This window comes from Mus caroli, chromosome 18 (genome assembly GCF_900094665.2).
Source record: "Mus caroli chromosome 18, CAROLI_EIJ_v1.1, whole genome shotgun sequence".
Classification (NCBI taxonomy): Eukaryota; Metazoa; Chordata; class Mammalia; order Rodentia; family Muridae; genus Mus; species Mus caroli.
In genome coordinates this window covers 57,842,924-57,862,939 of record NC_034587.1, presented here as the reverse complement: position 1 = coordinate 57,862,939, position 20,016 = coordinate 57,842,924, and the positions used below count along the sequence as shown (strand labels likewise).

Here is a 20,016-nt window from a genome sequence, read left to right as displayed (position 1 = left end):
AGAAAGAAAGAAAGAAAGAAAGAAAGAAAGAAAGGAAGGAAGGAAGGAAGGAAGGAAGGAAGGAAGGAAGGAAGGAAGGAAAGAAAGAAAGAAAGAAAGAAAGAAAGAAAGAAAGAAAGAAAGAAGGAAGGAAAGAAGGAAAGAAGGAAGGAAGGAAGAGTCGTAAAAGACTTGAATTCTAAAACAGAACTAGCGGCCTGAAGAATCTCTTCATCATGAAGGAGTTGTGATTCTGAGATTCTGAAACTGAGCCCATCTAGGACAGCGCAATAAGAGCGCTGAGCGGCAGCTGTGTGGACATTCTGCCGGGGTGTCCTGTGTTGCTGGTGGACTGAGGGAGAACAGGAAAGAGAGGAGCCCCAGAATCCTCCAGGGCATGGGTTTGGTACCTCCTTTGGTGCAGGCCCCCAGCAGGTTGACCACGTTCAGGTGGGGTCCAAGGTGACTCATAATCTTCAGCTCCGACATTAAGGCTTGCTTCTCGCTACTTCTGGCTGTTGCTGGAGGGGGGGGAGAGGGACTCAGCCTGGGTAGGCCACTGAGGCGGTATAGAGGCCCTGCCAGGGCCTACTCTGCTTCCTCTGCCCCATCCTGTCATACCACCAGTGTCCTAGGGTGGACTGTATTGGAGAGGGAAGAAGGTGGGAGGGGGGGAGAGAAGGAGGAAGCACCCAAAGAGGTCATAGTGAGGAGCCCTTTGGCCCCACAACCTCAGGGCCAGGCTCCTTCAGAAGAAACCAAAAGCCCAGGGAAGGGAGGGACCGAGTGAGGCCTCAGGTGTGAAGAAGGGGCAGGTGGACTCACATTTCAGCATCTTGACAGCCACTTTCATGGTGGCCTGCGAATGGCTCAGACCGTGAGCCGTGGCCTCCACCACCTGTCCGAAAGCCCCAGAGCCAAGAGTGCGTCCTAGGATGCATAGAAACCCTCAGCTCCTGGAAGCTAAAGCTTCAAGCTTCATCCCATTTCCCATTTAAGTTGGGGAATATTCCCTTAGACCACCCTCCACATCCCTCCAACCGCCCTACTGTGCTCCCCCTTGGGAAGTTTCCCATCCTCTGGGCCTCCTCTAGATCCTGCATGCTATCTGCCTCCCCTGTAGTCCCTGAAAGACCTCCTGGCTCTTAGGGACACACACAACTCCTTTGCTCCTGCCTCAGACTCCCTGGCCTACATCCAAAGTACTTCCTCTTTGACCTGAAGGGGTCCCATATCAGTCTTGGGATCCCTGGGTTTTGGTGCTATGGAGTCACCTTATCTTCACCATATAGAAAGGATAGTGAGATCCAGAGAATGCAAGATATCAGCTCTATGCCTTAGCTAGTAGCAACCATGATGGGAGCAAATCTGAGTGTGCCCACTGCCGCTTAACACCTCTTAGGACTGACCCAGAACAAGCTGGTCCCGTGGCAGCTCCCACGTGGAGTCGTAAGGCAACTGCACAGGGTCCACGTAGATGTACTCATGACCGTCAGAGCTCACAGACTCAATGACCTTCCATCGGATCTCATAGCGTGGCTTCTGCAGGATAAGACCAATAACAGATGAGACTGTCAGAGGGCATCTTTGGCCTTGAGCCTATCAGGTTCAGACCCTTAGATGGCAGATGAGACAAGAGACTCGGACATCCAGAGAGGACAGGGATGTTTGAAAGTGATGCGATGAATGTCTAGCAAAACCAAGGTCTCAATGAGCTCAGAGGCAGTTGGCACTCAGGGGCCCCAGGGGTGGAAAGTGTGACTGAGAAACCCTGAAGATGCAGCCTCTAGAGAGCAACTGACAGCTGCTTCACCAGCTTCTCTCTGAGCTCCAGTTACTCCTCAGACGGGAAGAGTAGGTTACCCTGAACGTAGCATAAGGTAGGACAGATTCCAAATGTCAACTCTGTCTCTGTGGGATCTCAAAAGGATACATACAGCCTTTGGATGTGGACATCTTGGGATCTTGGAGTCCTAGGATTGGAATCTTCTAATGACAAGATGAAGGGGGACTAAAGTCCCGATTCAGGAATCTTAAGTGTTTGGAGCTACAGAAGGGGGAAATGTCAGAATAGAGTGTTGGAACAGATTCTTGGGGTCAGACCGCATTCTTGTGACTCATGGGAGTCTCTGTGGATAAGAGCTGAAAGAATCTGGTGCCATGATAGTCCACCCACAAAGCACCATTTGCCCCAGGACTGAGTTGAGCTGGAAGGACCTAGGCAGAGGAAAGAGCAGGGGTCAGGAGTCCTGGACTGATCGCACCAGACCACGCCAGCCCAGCAGGGACTGAGGGAACTGGAGACTCAATGATGCTCCAAGTCAGCCCCCAGCTGAGCTCCATGTTATGTCTTTCATACGGGTCGGATTGTGTGACACTCAATGGAGACCAAGAGGGAAGATGGCTAGCACCCTGCACCCACAGGCTTACCTTCTGCCACAGCATGATGAGGATGATGAGAGAGATGACGGTAAGGACCACTAAGGCCAGGATGGCTGAGATCACCACCACTTTGAAGGGCAAGGCTGAGGACAGAGACCAGAGCAGGCCATAAGCAAACAGTCACTGGGTAGCTGCTCTCTCCATCTTGTTGTGACCATCACTGACCCCTTGGACTTGCTCTGCCAAGCACATAAGCTTTTACTGCCTAGATAGCTGGCCTCCGGGACCACACTGGTCTTTCCTATAAGCCCTTCAGTGACTCCCCTCTCAGATGACAACCAGGCTCAGGCTGGCTTCTGCACCATCCTACTAGGCTGGGGAAACCCTCTTCTGGTTCCTGAGCATGGCCTGTGCCTCTTACAGCATCAGGCACCCTGGGGACCAGGCCATGCCACCCCATCATCTGAGTCCATGCCTTTTGGGGCTGTCATGCCTGGGTCATAGATTTAAGGGTCATTCCTAACCAAATGGCTGAGACACTCACTGAGTGTCTCCAGAAGAAGCTGACTCTGAACCTCAGCAGTCTGATGAATCCACACCCCGAAAGAAGTCTGTTCCTCTTAGGGACAGTCTTGTTCACCTTGGGGACCGCTAGTGTGTGTGGTGGCGCAGTCAGTGTGCACCTCCTGGGGCACTGAGGTGAACACGCGGGTGTACTTAGGCCTCACTGAGCCTTGAGTCCTCTCTAGCCCGAGACTTCAGCCTCACTGCACTCCTTCCCTAGTCAGCCTGGCTGAACCTCCAACCCCTGTCCTTTCCCACTTGGCAATAGCTGTAGTGTTCTGGGAATTTGTTTCTTCCTGCCCTCTGTTCCCCAGGGAGCCTTCCTCTGGCTTAGCCCCATCCTTTCCTTCTTAGGGTCACTGACTGACATTTCTGTTCTCTCTTCCCGACATCCCCCGCATCCTGGTCTTACAAAGGAAGCCTGCACCCTCCAGGGACCTATCAGAGTCATCCTGGGTCTCTGTGTAACAGCACACGGTGTCCTGTGCAGGCGTCACACACGACTTTTCTTCTGCATTTACTCAGGCTCAGAGTGAGTCTACATGTCAGGCTGCACAATTCCGCTGTGCCCACTTGCTCATGGATATGTGTGTATGGATGAGAGTATGGGGGAATAGGACATTTGATTTTTTTTAATATCTAGACAGTAAGGACTTATGTGCTTGGCAGAGCAAGTCCAAAGGGATCTGTGATGCCCACAGCAATCAATACATTTCTTATATATTTTTGTATCTATATGTGTGTGCATTTGTATGGCTGAATTCCACAAGTGTGGATGCTGATAGAGACCAGAAGGTAGAAGATCCATGGGATCTGGAGCTATAGGTTGTAAGCCACCTGATGTGGGTGCTGGGAATGGAACTCAGGTCCTTTAAAAGAACAGCAAGTGCACCTAGCCTCTGAGACATCTCTCCAGCCCCAGTAAGGATGTTTTAAAAGTTCACCCTTCTTCTAAGGGCAGGTGACAGGCACATGCATAGGTAGGCATGTATGAGCCTGTGGAAGCCTCTGTGTGTGTGCTCCTGTGTGGGTGTGTGCATGTCTCTGTGTTTGTGTGTATGTGCACGTGTCTGTGTCCTATTGTGTACAAAATGCTCTTTGAGGCTCTGCTTGCTCTGACGTCTGTATCCTGTATCTGTTTCTTGTGTCTGTAGTCTGCATCCTGTAGCCCCTTTCCTTACCACTTCCCTCTCTACCCGCCCCCCCCATCCCAAATCCACACAGTCTGCCCTACAACCAGGCTCGTTTGCTTTAACTTCTCAGAACCCACTCTGCTTTTCCACATCCCTCAAAAGGCTGACTAACACCTACTCATCTTGCAGCGTTGGATGTAAAACTTCCTTTTGGGGGGGATACTTCCTCAACTCCATGGTTGGCACAGGGCCTCTTATTTCTCAGGGCCTTTTCCCTGGAAGCAGCGATCCTGTGTGGGATGGTTTACTCCTGGTCTGCCTCCCGACTCTGGATTGTCCCATTGGCCTCTGTCCCCTAGCGAGTTTGGGTCCCCATCACTTACTGAATGATGCTAATGATGAAGTGTGCACACAGAGGTACAGGCAGGGATGCGTGGGAGAAAGACACACACATCTGGACTCTGGAAAGCACTGTTCAAAGGTGCAGTACTTGTACATGTGTGTGTGCCCACTAATGTTCACACGTTGTCTGGAGTGTATGTATACAGAGTTGTGTTCAAGTGCTTTGGTATGTTTCATATGCTGCAATTATGTGAGTACAGACATGCGCCGTGCCAGTTTTCGCACATGCACAGGAATCATACATGCGTGTTTTATACACATACATGGGGATTGCACTCTCACATGTACATGCATACAGTCATTCCTTTTGTGGATTTACATACAAGTCTTAGATTTGAGCATGCTCATACACACGGCTCACAAAAATATATTCTGCGGTTTTACATACATGAGCAGCACTGGACATGCTTGAGTAGATGCTAACATGCTATTCTGTAACATGCATGTATTCTGAAGGTCCTCAGCACAGCGCAAATGTACACATGAAGAGTGCACACCTGAGTCCCAGGATCAACCGACTTGTGCAAGTTTACAACAAGCATTGTGCATGCAAGTTCACCTTCTGCACACGAGAGTCGATGCGTTTCATGTTTGTGGTGTTTAGAGTTGTGTTTGTGCACCTGGGCCGACGTCATATTTTGCGTGTGTGCATAGGAACGTACTCTGGTAGGTTTTTGTAACGTTCCCATGGGCTTGTGAGTATGCCGACTTGACCTGCTTTGGGGATTCATGCCATCCACAGCTGGGGCACTCACAATGTGGGACCACGGTGACCTCCTGCGAATCTCCGCCCATGGAGTTCTGCAGCATGCAGCGTACGGACAGTGGCTGATCCACGTGGCGCAGACGCAGTGTGCTCACCACCTCGTATTCCTGATCGTCCTCCCAGAAAGTCACATTCGTTTCTAGCTGGCTCTCCTCCTTGGAACTATTCCCCAAGGGTGTGGGTGACAGTTTTCGTGGACACCTGCTAGGAAACACAAAAGGACTGACTTGCAGGCTCTCTAAATTTCCCCTCTGCAACTGAGGGAAAGTAAGACTTGAAGCAGGGTCCAAAGAACAGGCTCGATTTCCCAGTGCTTGCTCCTTAAGCAGGTTCCTACTGTGCTTCCTAGATCAACCAGTAGAGGGCGCTCCCACTCTAGAACTAGAACTGAGACTCCTAAAAGGCAAAATTTGCCTATTGGCCCTTCAAGGATAGAAAGGCAAACCCTGAACTCTATACACTATATTACATCCAGCTCTGGTCAAGGGTACAAAACATTCACTGGGTGAATTAGACACCTCTGGGAGCCAGACCCTGCTCCTTCCTGGGTTGAGGATGGCTCAGTAAGCAAAGGAGAAATTTAGGTTAGTCACGGTATCTCCCGGAAGGCAGAGGACTGGTCTAAGATGTGGCTTAGACCTCTCAGGTGCAGAGGCCGGTCTAGATTACCCTACCTGTGCATTCTAGGCAGCTGTGTCTATTGTGGGAAGCTTGGCATCAAGGTGTGCTCACCTTTTGAGGTCTCTGCAGGTAGACCAGGTGACATTTGGCTGAGGCATGCCCCGGCCACGACAGCGGATTATCTGCTCCCCATTGGCAGGGTGACTCTCACTCAGCTCCAGCACACGGACGGGGACTGGACAATCAGAGAGCAGGGTCAGGAAGGGAGGTGATCAGAACAGAGCACTGGAAAGGCTGTCAGGAGGATGCCCTCCAGAGTGTCCTGTCCTCTTTGTCCTGACCTCCCAGGCAGGGGGTGGCAGGTGAGCCTCAGACACTAGGAGTCCCAGTGTGAAAGTGACAGGTTCCTTTGGGGCACATCAAAGGGCAAGGCTCAGTCTGTCTTTAACATCCCTCTGAGACCTGCTCTTCAAAGAGAGAACAGGCCAGGAGCTGGGGCAGCCGGGCCCATGAAGCTAGGCACTGTTTTGTTTTCTCTGAATGTATTTGAGTGTTTTTTATATTTGTGGCATATGACACCGAGTTTCCATCTACAATTGAGATGCTAAATTTGTCTTTCAAAATACATTTATTTTTAGAAAGCGAATTGACAAAACATTAAGTATTTATCATGTCCTTCTCTGCTCCAGTCCCTGTCATAGCCCTTCCTGTCAGTCCCAACAGAAGCCAATGCTGCCTGTATGGAGCTGCAGTCTATACTGAGCCACAAGCTCTTACCCAATGACTACCCCCCCAACCCCTCTATTTCTGCCCTAACCTCATGCCCCTCCATATAGACCAGTGCCCTCTGTTCTGGCCACACCCAACTTCCTCCTATTTCTCTGGCAATATGACAAGGGGTGACACATGATCTGGAGTGTCCTTTCCACTAATACCCACTTGTCCAATGCCCTCCCTCCTTCACAAATGTCACTTCCAGAACAAGGCTAACCCTGATCACCTATCTATCTATCTATCTATCTATCTATCTATCTATCTATCATCTACCTATAATTTATCTATTATCTATCCATCATCAGTCTATTATCTATCATATTTGTATCTATCATTTATCTATCATCTTTCTATCATCTATCTATCAATCATCTATCTACTTATCATCCCCAGAGAGGGGATGTGCCAGATCAACTGCCTATCATTTAACTTATTTATCATCTATCTTATCTATCATCTATCTATCTATCTATCTCCTTCCCCACACACTACAGTTTCGTGTTACCTTCTAACCTTTCTTCATTTTCTGTGGAAACTCCTCCTTTTCTATTTCTCTTCCCCTACTAGGATGCAAATCATAGAAGGTAGAACTCGGAACAGACTGCCATATTGAAACCACTCTGCAGAGTAGAGATTGTGTGTGAGAAGTAAAATTGTACCGTCAATACATAAATGGCCCAGATTTGGGGGCGCTCCAGTACAGTCTGACAGTCACCTTCTACATCTGGGGAAACTGAGGCCCAGAGAGGGAACATGCCAGATCAACCATCTAAAATGTAGCCTCGTGGGTTCCGGGCCCTTTGTCCAGCCTCCCCTGTGGGTGGATGGCAGAGAAGGAAGGAAGAGAGATGGAGGAGGGAGGGAGGGGAGAGAGGGAAAGGGAGGTGGCCCTTACCATTGACCTGCAGCTTGAAGGAGAGCTGGACCTCATCGTCCTCGTGGAAGACTCGCATAGTATAGTAGCCCGCTTCTGACACCTTCACACGTACCAGGGTCAGTTCTGACACGTACCTGTGGAGCAGGCCAGGCCAGGGGACCTGCGATCAGAACTGCAGGAACCCCTAAAGCATACCCACCTTCCTGTAGAATGCCAAAGGAAGGGATACCCTTGCCAAGGTCACGAAAGGGATAACAGCAGAGTCAGGATCCACACCCAGTCTCCTGAGTCCTCAGCCACGGGCAGTTCCCCTAAACTACCAGGAAGGCTTGGGAAGGGCCAGGGTGTATACCCATCTCTCAAAAGCTTATTCCCATCAGAGGGGCACATTCTTGCCTGTCTGCAGATCTCTAGCCTTGGGGAAACGCTCTTCCTATTCGGTGTTTTTGCTTTTGGCCATGACCTGCTGGATCTATTCATCACAAGCTTAACTAAACCTCTGAGTGGCCAAGTCGGCAGAGTCTGCTTCCCCCACTAGGAGGGGCAGAGCAGCCTGCGCTGCTCCTGCAGGAGCAGCATACCTAGTCCCTGGCATGTGTCCATCACACAACAGGCTCTCAGACAAGAAGGTCCTAGGTTTGTTGGTGACTGAAGGCCCCAGGCTGCCTGGCAGCTTTGAAGCTTCCAACATAAGTGGACTAGCTGGTGCTCACCGGGTCTCAGACACGTTGCGAGTAGACAGAACTAACTCGCCAGCGCCGGAGTCGCCCAAGGTACGGTTGTCCTTGAGCCACAGGACAGAGGGCGTCGGATAAGCCTCAAATATCACCCGCAGCGTCCGGCTCCGGTGCAGCTTAGCAATTTCTACATCTCCCAGTGTTTCCAGCAGCCGCACGTAGCCATTCTCTGCGGAAGGTACAACAGTTTGGGGCGGGCCCTGTGGGCGGAGTTATGCCCAGACACCAATGAGAGTGTGCACCCTGCCCATCTCTAGTGGAGGGTTCCTGGAGGCCAGCGCAGACTAAATGCAAGATAAACACCTTCTGGGGGCTTCTAGAAACTAGGGCACGGCTTCTTTAGGCAACAGAGCTGAAGTGCAAGCTTTGACTGGGACAGAAACAGGGATGGAATTTGACCCTGACTGATGGTGTTAGGGTCAGAGCTGAGGTTGGGAGTGGAGTTGTAGTCTTTTATTCTGGGTCTATACTATATACAGGGTGCAAGGGAACTTCAAACTAATGCAGAGGTTGACTCTGGCGACAGGGCTGTCAAGGTCTGCACTGAGGGGTTGAGAATGAACTAGGCTCGGTGGGAAGTCTAGGTTGGGCTCACAGTTATATGTGGGACTGCTACACTTCATTAGGGTCTAATACTGCGATAGACCCCAGGTCTGTGCCAGAGTCTGATCCAGCTCAGGGTGAGGTAGAGGACTGAGTCCAAGGCACCCACCGATCACAGTGATGTTGATGGCTTTTTCATCTCCATGGTCGTTCACACTCACTGACACGTTGCAAGTATAGGTGCCCGAATCACTCAGCTCAGCCGTGGGGATATGCAGGATGGAGCCAATGCGGGAGGGCACTCCAAAGAGGTAGTCTGTCACTGGCTCCACCAGCCGCCCACTCTGCAAGGTCAAGGCCCCAAATCAGAAGCCGGAGGGAGCTGAGATGTCCAGCCTGCCTTCCAACCTTTGCCAGGCATTACCTTCATGCGGGGGTATGTCCATTGGAAGTTCACCACATCATTGCCCATCACAATGCACCTGATGGTGATGCTCTCACCCTGGCGGACCACAGTCTGCACGGCATTCACAGAGACGTTGATGGATGACACTGGAGTGGGGCAGAGAGACTGGATTAGGGCCAAGGATGTCATCACTAGCCACCAGCACTAGGCTTGGGAAACGCAAGTGGCCCACAGGGAAACATTGGCTATTGTAAAAAAAATTCATTCACTGAGTCTATCAGTAATAATTAAACTACTATTATATGCAAACACTGTCCTAGACACTGGGGTTAGAGGGTAGAACACCACAGATAGAACCTCTTCCTTCATGGAGCTGACAATGAGATAGCCAAATCTGGAAGCCAAAATCTAGTCCTCTGGGAATCTAAATTTACCAAGCATCTTTCACATGCTAAGCACCTTAATCTCGCCCTCATCTTACGGTAGGGGAGAGGGATAGGGAATCAGGTTCCTGGGGACCGTGTGCCTTATACAAACTAATCCAGATGCGAAATGGCCAAGCTGGTATCCAAACCCAGTGGGCTCCAAGCCTACACCTCTGTCCCCACCTTATGCAGCCCAGCCCGGCCCTTAGAGCACTATGACTGTGGACCAACTCCATCCTTTCTCTGAGCCACAGTTTCCTTTTCAGAATGTTGAGAACACCAGGTCCCTCCCCAAACTACAAGAGAACCTAATATGATACCGAGTTGTGCACTTAGTGAACTGATGGGCTATTCTTCTACGAAGGGCCAGAAGGCGAGGCTCACCCTGGAGGCTGTAGACGTAGTAAGTATCGGAGTCCACTTCCCTGTCCCCAATGGTGGTTTTGCAAATGTAAGTCTTGTCCTCAAAAGTACCAGTGAAACCTCGCTGGTGGTCGTAGGGTACATGCAGGGGGATGTCCACTTTCTTCTCATGTAGCGTTACCTCCAGCTGGGGGTCTGTCACTCGGCACGGAATTGTCGTCTCAGTGACATCCGTGACAAAAATGAACAGGTCCTCGGAGTCCATAGGGAGGAAGCCCATGGTGGGATCTGTCAAGAGCAGAGCCAAGGAATGAAGGTCCTGGTTAGAGTTTGTCGACTTGACATCAGCTAGAGACATCTGGGAAGAAGAAACCTCAATTGAGAAAATGCCTCCATCCGATGGCCTGTAGGGGCATTTTCTTGATAAATGATCAATGGGGAATGGCCCAGCACCCTGTGGGTGGTGCCTCTCATGAGCAGGTGGTCTTGGGGTATACTAGAAAGCAAGCTAAGCAAGTCATGAGGAGCAAGCTAGTAAGCAGCAGTCCTTCATGGTCTCTGCTTCAATCCCTACCACAAGGCCCCTGCCCCAACTTCTCTTCCTGACAGACTGTAAGATATTAAAATGAAGTAGACCCTTCCCTTCCCAAATTGCTACTGGTCAGGTCATGATATATAATCACAGCTGGGACGGTGGGTTTCTAGCTGTCCCGTGAATTGCTTTTTGACTTTGAGCGGTCTCTTCCCCTCTCTGCCCCTCAGTCACCTCAATGCAGAATAAGGATGCTGCTCCAGTTCTGACATTGGTCCCCTGCAAACTGCATTCAGATATAACTGCCATTATAACAGTGTTTACAGGTAGGGTTAAGGGATGATTGTCAGCTGGACTGGGTGGGAAGGCCTGGCCTCGCAGCTACTTGTGAAGCAGAATCATTGAGAGGTTAGAGAACTGTAGATTTGAGGCCTGCCAATGCTCCTGGGTGAATTCAAGGCCAGTCATGGTGACCTAGCAGGACTCTACCTCAAAATAAAAGAGTTAAAAAAAAACAAATAAACCAATAATAGTGGGAGCTGGAGAGATGGCTCAGGGGTTGAGAGCACCTGCTGCTCTTCTGGAGGGTTTGACTTTTTTTCCTAGCACCTGCATCAAGTAGCTCACAACTGCCTGTAACTCCAGCTCCAGTGGATCCAACAGCATCTTCTGGCCTTCATGTGGCTGATACACACACACACACACACACACACACACACACACAAACACACACATGCATGCGCACACAGGCACACATACAAACACACGCACACATGCACACACACAGAGTGCACGTTATACACATTAATAATTAATATATACACATAATAATTAATTTAGGGCTAAAGAGATGGCTCAGTGGTTAAGAGCACTGCCTGCTCTTCCAGAGGTCCTGAGTTCAAATCCCAACAACCACATGGTGGCTCACAGCCATCTGTAATGGGATCTGATGCCCTCTTCTGGTATGTCTGAAGACAGCTACAGTGTACTCATATACATAAAATAAATAAATAAATCTTAGTTCAGAGGTAACGTCCTTCCCTAGTATGGACAAGACCCTGGGTTCAATCCCCGGTGTTAAAAAGAAAAGCAGAGGCATGTGGATTACTCATAAAGGCATCATGAATTGGTGCAGTTACAAAGGATAAGTTGAGCCTCTTCTTCTCTTCTTGCCCTTCAGTCTTTTCCATGATATAAGGGAGCAAGGCTTTTGCTGCAGCTAGAGATGTAGCTCAGTGGGTAGATGGCCTGCCTAGCATTCATGAAAGAGGTTCCACAGTGCACTCAGGTGGTGGAGGTAAGAGGGTCAGAGGTTCAAGGTCATCGCTGGCTATATAACAACTAGACATTGCCTCAAAAATTAAGGGAAAGATGCCCAGTGCGACAGCACCTGCCTTTAATCCCAGCACTCAGGAAGCAGAGGCAGATGGATTTCTATAAGTTTGAAGCCAACTGGATTACACAGTGAGCTCCATACCAGCCAAGGCTACGTGTGAGACCAAGGTGGGGGGACGAGGAAGAGAGAAGAGAAGAAAAAATAAAGAAGATATTCTTGCCAGATGCTGGTCCCTAGATCTTGAGGGGGCCCTTGCTAGATGCTGGCTCTTGCCACACCAGAACAGTGTGCTGGTCAATTCTGTCCTTTACAAATACTCTTGGATCTCCTGTTCTAGGAGCACAGCGAGACTGAAGAAGACGTTCTCACTGGTCATTTCCTGTTCTTCATTCGATGCTGACAGGGCTGGAGTTGGAACGAGGAGTAAAGAGGTCATAAGCTACCTAGGGCTCAAAGAACGGGGCAGTGGGATACGGGAGCCAAAATGAACAGGGTGAAACCAACGGAGAATGCAGAATTCTTGGAAGGCGAGATCAGAGAGGGCTGGGAGCGAGCAGACAACCAGTGGAAAGAGCATGCTCCTGGACTGAGTCAGGCTGGATGCTGCTCTTTGCCTGTGTCACAAGGCTGCATCTCACAGAGCCCTGAGGTACTCTTCAAGTTTCCTTTTGTGCTATGTGCTGTAGAGATGAGGGTAAAGGCATAGGCACACAGGCTAGTGTCCTTACCTGGCACGAAGATATAGATACGCTTCCTCTCATTGAGCTCCGGCCCTAGCGAGTTGTTGTAGACACAAAAGTATTCCCCAGTGTCTCCCCCAGTGACATTGGTCAGTGTCAGCACACTGGAGAAGGTGCCGTCCTGATTCATGGCTGCTTCTTGCCAGGGCACCTGGGACATCTGTTCCCACATCACCGGAGCTGAACTCGAGCAGGTCAGAACAAAGGTGCTGGAGATGTTGAGGACAAACTCTGGCCCAGGGGGCGTGATGACTAGGCCCCGGGAGGTCTGTGGTCCCAGGAGCCATAACAGGGACAGCAACAACTGGCCTTTGAGCAGAAAGAGTCACACGTCATGGTCAGGGCAAGGAGACCTTAACCCCTCCCCCTGAGTTGTCTGGGAGGCCTGTCTGACTAACTTCCAAGACCTTAAAGAATACATCCTCCCATTCAATGCAAGCTGCTTGTTTGACCACTGTCATGCCCTCAAGGGCTCCTGTCCTAGGTCTCTGCCTCTTTGGACTCCAGCCTCCAAACCCTTCAGCTATGCTATGTGCAGGCAGCACGCAGGAGAAAGAGGCAGGAAATCCTGTGGAAGCAATTCCCGGACCTCCAGTTCCTGCATTGCCTTCCGGGTCACTCCCTGGTCCTCTTCTCTGTAGCTGCTTAGGTTCCTGGAGAGCTCACAGGTGACCATACCATAGGAAAGGGGTTCTCACATAGCTTAGAGTTGGGGTAGACTTAGGGCCATTGAGATGCTGAGGCCCCTGGGGGCTTGAAGGACAGGGGCTGGGGAGGGTTAAGATGTGTATGCGTCAAATGATTGGTGCCTCTTCCAAGCCCCTTCTGGAAGGATTGGGAGAAGCTGCTATGGTCACTACTGTTCACCAGACCCTCATGTTCTCTAGTGATGAAAGTTAGGACAGATGCAGCCAGTCGGCAGGGCCATCAAACAGTGGTCAGTAGGGCAGGCCACTGCCTTATCACTGATGATGCTCGGCATTTGCTCAGACCTTGGAAAACTGAAGGCAGGTATCCAGCTGGACTGAAGAGGGGTAGGGGAGGCTGGGGTGTCTCAGAGGGAGCTCTGGATGCAGGAGGATAAGCAAGGAACTTGAGCTGTTGGTTCTGGGCAAGGAGGGATCCACTGAGTGGATGTAAAGAAAAGCTAATAGGTGAGCAGATGAAAGAGGCCTCCACAGACCACCTCCCAATCCAGGAAAACTGGGGCTCAAGAGCCCTGTGGAGCTTCCAGACTCTCAGGTCATGGTGCCTACCAAGCATCACCACTGCCAGCTCCCTCCCTAGGGGCATCCTTGGGGCCCTCACCCTTGTCCCCAGCTTACTTACCTCTGAGGACTGAAGCTGGCATCACTCCTGAAAGTCCCATGGTGTCCTGCAGAGTAAAACAGGGATCAGAGTCCAGTGTGGGCAAAGGCAGTGCCAGGGCCCACCTTAGACCTGGCTCCTGTAGGGTCCACTCTGCCTGGGCATCCAACCTCCTATCTCAAGGCTGTGAAGGCATCCGGGTCCCCAAACACTCTCCTCTCTGCTTCCACATCTTACATGACCTTGGTTGAGTCTTTTGCCTATGAGGCTTAGTTTCCCTGTATGTGACAATGGAGGTGGGGGAATTGGGCTAGATTGGGGGCCAGCCAGCTCTGACAGCCCCGTCTTCCCGGTGACAGTTCCAATACCAGGCACTTATCTGCCAGGACAAATATTTGGGAAAGTGTGATGAAAGGCCTGGAGGAGTAGGAGGGGGGCGAGCCAGAGCCTGGAGAGCTCCCACAGCTCCCTCCACAAGCACAACAGGAAATGGGATGTCTGTGGGAAGGGAAGTGGGGAGGGGGCGGGGGTCAGGACTGTGGAATGTGGGAGTGGGCTGGACCCCCCCCCCCACTCAGCACAGAGCTGCAAAGGAGGCCCAGGAGAGAGGAGCCAGGTTCTTAGCCCCATCTAATTCATCAAGCTTTGAAGGCCCTTGGAGGCCAAACTTTCCACCTCCACCTTCCGTGTCTATATGGGGAAACTGAGGAACAAAGACGTTTCCCCAAGGTTCCCAACAGAGCCTGTTCAAGAGGGAGACAGCTGAATAGTGAGAACAGAGAAAGACAGAGAGAGAGAGAGAGAGAGAGAGAGAGAGAGAGAGAGAGAGAGAAAGAGAGGAGTCTTGGGAACAGGGCACATTGTATCGTGTGAGTCTTTGATTCGTCCGTCCTTCCTCTCAACAGCCTCTCAATCTTCCTCAGATTCCAGATAATTGCCAATAGCCGGGTATGGTCAGAGTCACAGATCAAGAAACATAGGAAGCAGTCATGTGACAGGCAACAAGGAGAATCCTGAGACTGTAAGGCTGCCCAGCCTGGACCAGTTTGTCTCCGCTGTGCTCCATCACGTTGTTCTTTCTAGTTTGCTATGCAAGGCTGAGGAGCGGGGTTTCATGAGCTCCATGGCCTGGGCCGAGTCTATGGGCAGAGCCTCCAGCCAGAGAGGAGCTAATGAATGCACCATCCATAAGGACTGTAGTCACGCATGGTGCATGAGACACGAACAAGGTGGTACCCAGCTCTGTTCAAGACCCTAAGAAGCAACCTGCACAAACCTGCTTTTCCTTCTTTAACCCATCCTCAGACAGCCTGCCCTAGGCCCCCTCTGGCCCTGAGTTTCTCCTCTTAGAATGTCCCTTCCTGATGCCCCAATCTCAGTCCTCCCCCATCACAACCCTCTGGTGCCGACCCTCCAGCTGGACACCAGGCATCCTGGAGCTGCACAGACCAGACGGCATTTGGGTGCAGAGCCAACAGGCTCCACAGAGGCCATCTTCCCCTTGGTGGGTGCCCCTCTGGCTCCCCACTTCCTGCCAGAGATGTGGGCCAAAGAAAATCATTAGCAGCCCAGGATGGGGGAGGGCTCATCTCAGCCTTCCTCCCCTCCCCTCCCAGCCTCCCTGGCTGGCCACACTGTTTATTATTCTAAAGGAGGAATTTGGCCTGCTGGTCAGGGGATGGGAGGTCACTGTAAGGAGGCTGGCCTGACTCTGGTAGGCTGTGTTGACCCTGTAGGCTGGAACCTCATGGCATGCAGTTCCCCTACCCTTCTGCTTTGTCGCACTCCATCTTCCCTTCTCAGGACCTCTCCGGCAAGGAATAAGGCTGGGGTAGCAAGTAAGGACTCCAAGTTGAGAAGGAGTCTTAAATGTGAAGTAGAGACCCAAAGAGGCTTAGCATTGTGATCAGGTCACATAGACACAAAGTGGAGTCCAGCTGTCGGGAGGACAGACAAAGCACATGAGCTAAGGGACACTGCAAGTCAAAGATGCCAGTCTGATTCTCTCTGAAATAAGAACAGCTCCCCTCACCAGGCCCTTGACACACTGTGACAATGACCTGATCTCCTGATAGCCTGGGACTCGTTTGCATATTCATTCCAGGTTGTGATGAGCCTCTTTTTGTTTATTTGTTTTTGGGTTTTTTGGGGTTGGGTGTTTTTTTGGTGTTTTGCTGTTTTCTTTTGATTTTGAGACAGGATTTCTCTGTGTAGCCCTGGCTATCCCAGAACTCACTCTGTAGACCAGGTTGACCTCCAATTCAGAGATCTGCCTGCCTCTCTGCCTCCCAAGAGCTGAGATTAAAGGCCCCAGCTCTGTGATCTTAAAGAGCTGTCACTATTCAAAAGTTTTACCTGTTTGACTTTTCAAAGAGAAAGTTCCAGAGAAAGTTCCGGCCACCATTATTCTCAGTGGGGCATCCCGAAGAAGAAATGGCTGGTCAGGAATGCAGATGACATGCTTAAGCTCACAGTACCTGGGAATCCATGACCCATCTTATCTCACTGATCCAGGATGTAGATTCGGACACATGGTCTAAATGGCCAAAAATTCCTTTCTCTACACCGCTGGGAGTTAGATGACTTTTCAGGTGACATCCCATCAAATGAACTTGGGGTCTAGACGGAGGCATGGACAGCAAGCTACAGATCGAGGACTCATCAGAGTGGGTAAAAAAAAAATCCCCAAATACCACTCACTGCCTTGCTGTGGTCAGGAAGACCTCAGTGCTGTCCTCTTCAGGCCAGGTTCAGAGATGGGGGTTTGCTCAGCTTCTCACAACAGCTGTGAGATACCCCTTAGGGAACAGGAGCGAGCCCCAGGGGGACAAGTCATCCTCAGAGGCTCAGGCCATCCTTCCCGCTTGTCGCAAGCACTCGGAGTTTCCCACTCCTTTCCCACCATCTTAATCTAAATAAATCTAACCCATCTTGGCCACATCCGCCAGCATCAGCTTTCCTCCCTCGGGGTCCTGAGGCTCCCACGACACAAGCAGCCTGGGAAGGGGGGGTTGGGGGAGCGGGGCCTGCACTGCTGCCAAAAGGAGTCCTGCATACGGCGAACACATGCACACAGCCCAGATGCTGCCTACGCGCTCTCTCTCTCTCTCTCTCTCTCTCTCTCTCTCTCTCTCTCTCTCTCTCTCTCGTTCTTCTGCACACATGTGTAGCTCTTCGGGTGTGTGCCCAGCCGTCACGCAGGCACGAACCATGTGGGTGCCCACATCACCACACCAGACACACGTGCACACAGCCCCCTCAGTGCCCAGTGCACGTGCACACTGCACGGACGGATGCTTGGAAGCTTTACCAGGTGTCCATCAGAAATGCCCTTGTGTATATCAGTCACTCATGTAACCCCCCCCCGCCCCCAACATAGGACATATACAGACCATGTGTACACAAAATCACAGCCGCCCTCTGCCCACGTATCTGTGAACCAGCATAAAGGAGCCCCAAGCCTCTCTTGCTGTACAGTACTTGGCATGTTCAGTCTCACTGGATCCTCTGACAACTCATAGAAGGATTATTCCCATTTTGTAGGTAAGAGAACAAAGACAGAAACTGCTTTTGGGAAATTGCCAAGAAATGCAGACCAGACAAGAGGCTGAACCGAGGCAGCGTGCCTGCCCACCGCCTGCCACCCCCTGCTGGCTTCCCTTGATACAGTGTGTGGTTGGGCAGAGGGCAGTGGGTGGGGACTGATTGAGACAGATGGCTTTGAGATGAATGTCCCTGAGGGTCAGCAGAACTTGGTGACTGCATGTTAGAAGGACCCAAGAGGCAGGTCCCAGAGGTACGGAGTCTGGGAGTGCCTATGACAGGGGCACAAAACCATGTTCTAAGATGAGAATGAGACAATACTCGGGCTTAAGGGTGGCCGCAGAGTTGGTTTCAAATGTGGAGGGTTTTGTTGGCACTGAGTGGGGGCAGAGGTCAGATCGAACAGAAATGCGATGGGATGGAAGAGCAGAAAGCCAGCTGCCGTTCAAAGGGGCATTTGGTGGAGTCGGCCAGCTTCAGTCCCACCAAGTTCTGAATAAACAAGATACCCAAGTGGGAGGCCCAATCCTGGGGTCACAAGGTCAGAATCTTGGGATGCCAGTGCCCTATGGCCAGGAAACATCTACCTATCCTTTTCTGAGGCTCACTGTACAGATGGGGAAGCTAAGAATTGGGCCAGGGAAATGAGAAGTCCCACTGACTCTCAGCAGGATGGGCTCAAGTGGGCTATGGGCCATTGGAGCTCACCTGCCTACCTGAGTCCCACTCCCAGCGCCTGCTCACTGTCTAGGGTCCAGCTACATCAAGCTCTGTCTCCCCACAGAAGAATCACTTTCCTTAACCTGACCCAGACAGGGGGAGACCCGTGACAGAGATTCAGAGGTGTGACCTGCTAAAAAGATCACTGACAAAAGTGGACACAAACTTGCTTCCTGGCTTTGTCCTATGTTCCAAATCAAGGCTTCTTCACAGCCCCCAGACAGATGGAAGCAAACCTGGTTATCCCCTCTCAGTCGTCCCATTTTACAGCCCAGGACAAGAGAGTGGGAAAACTCTCCAGACTGACATTACAGCTCTCGGGACCCTTGCCCCGTGGGCTTGGAATGCTGGGTTAGGGGTGAGGGTGGGGGTGAGTCTCCTCAACCCAGACTGGGATGCCATGACTCAGCTCAGAAGAGTCAGCCAGTTCTAGACTGGGCGTTGAGGGGGGAGAAAGTGGGGGGGAGGGAGCGAGGGTAAGAGGAATCTGCAGCCAGGGACAAAATCCTCCGCTAGCAGCTGGACAGTGAGCAAGTGACAATAGTCTTGGCCTGGACCTGACAGAATTTGGCACTTCTAGCCTTCCCGGAGCCAGCTGACCTTATAGTACCAGTTAGGAAGCTGCCCCGCTCCACCCTAATCCTCGGAGCCAGCGGAGGGTCTGGAGTGTGAGGGTACAGTTATAAGTGGGTTGAGAAACCTGGGAAGGAAACGACCCATCCCTCTACCCTAGGGCACATTTTACTGGAGAAGTCCCAGCATGCTGTCACTCCATAGTGAATCCCCCCAGGGGTCTCAGGAGCATCTCTATGTCCCTTGCCTCCCTACTTAGTTTCCCTTGTCCCCTCTGTCCTCACTCCCTCTCTCTGAAGCTCCCATCTGATCCTGTTATCCCCCTGACCTCTCCACATCTCTCTCTGTGGCCCTCAGGCACAGGCCGCTTAGGAGCCACAGTGGCTATAGGGACCATCGTCAGGACGGAGGTCACCATCCTTTCTGCTCCCCAGGGAACTACACTCAATCTGTGCTCCTCTTCCCAGGAGGCCTCCCCAGGGGACAAAAAAAAAATGGAAAAGAAACAGCCCCTATTTTCTGGAAGTCCAAAATAAAACGAAACATCTGTCTGGAAAGGAACCAGGCAGATAAAGAACAAACCGATCCCCCCGCCCCGGCAAACCCCCACCCCAGCCCCCACAGAGTGTGTGTGCTGGGGGTTGAATGACATTCTAACAGCCTGTGGGAAAGTCTCAGTGTGTGCCTGACAGCACTAGGGGCCCCAGGGAGGGGACCTGGGTCCCCACGCATGCTGGGAACCAAGCCTGGGAAGGAGGTCAGAGAGGAGGATGGGATATCCAACCATGCCTCTGCCCACAGCCCAGGCGCCTGCAGAGCAAGCACTTCCTGCCCCCTGCCTCAGGCGCCTTGCTGGCCTCAGGCTCAGCCCCCACGGCTTCGTTTCAGGCCATACAGCCTGGCTCTGCAGATGCCCTGGGACCCCTGGCTTCCAGTCTCCAGGGCTTACTCGAGGCGTCCCTTGTTAGTTATTTCAGAAGAAATGGGGACTTAGATGGCCTTGGGGAGTTCCAACATGGTAGCAGCTCTACCTTGGGCCATCCCCTCTGGGCTCAGAACCCCTTGCACAGTCACAGAAGGCCTATTTAAGACCTTGCCTGCCACCTGGTCCAGGCTCTCCCGAAAGTGAGCGTGTCAGGTTCTCGGTCCAATCCACCACACCTTGCTGCATTCCCACTTCACAGATGAGGAAACTGAGGTCTAGAAAGGACACACATCATTTGCCCAGCGAAGGTTACAGTGCGAAATCCTTGGTAGGCTGTCCCCAAGCCTCTCTAACACGCAGACCCAAC

General features: G+C 51.6%; 1 protein-coding gene across 2 annotated transcripts in view; it reads right to left on the bottom strand.

Moving 5' to 3' along the window:
- The window catches only part of Pdgfrb (platelet derived growth factor receptor beta), a 39,983-nt gene that overhangs the window by 11,051 nt on the left and 8,916 nt on the right, over positions 1-20,016 (bottom strand). Inside the window, exons 2-14 of one of the 2 annotated variants that reach the window (XM_029471954.1) lie at positions 13,910-13,955; positions 12,569-12,889; positions 9,994-10,260; positions 9,203-9,330; positions 8,948-9,122; positions 8,212-8,404; positions 7,517-7,632; positions 5,959-6,082; positions 5,216-5,430; positions 2,410-2,504; positions 1,389-1,521; positions 805-909; positions 390-500 (exon numbers count right to left, since the gene is read on the bottom strand). In XM_029471954.1, coding sequence (XP_029327814.1) covers positions 390-500; positions 805-909; positions 1,389-1,521; positions 2,410-2,504; positions 5,216-5,430; positions 5,959-6,082; positions 7,517-7,632; positions 8,212-8,404; positions 8,948-9,122; positions 9,203-9,330; positions 9,994-10,260; positions 12,569-12,889; positions 13,910-13,949 — 2,023 coding nt within the window. In that variant the 5' untranslated portion in view covers positions 13,950-13,955. The remainder of the gene's footprint in view (positions 1-389; positions 501-804; positions 910-1,388; positions 1,522-2,409; positions 2,505-5,215; positions 5,431-5,958; positions 6,083-7,516; positions 7,633-8,211; positions 8,405-8,947; positions 9,123-9,202; positions 9,331-9,993; positions 10,261-12,568; positions 12,890-13,909; positions 13,956-20,016) is intronic. The other variant, XM_021150828.2, reaches the window with a different exon arrangement.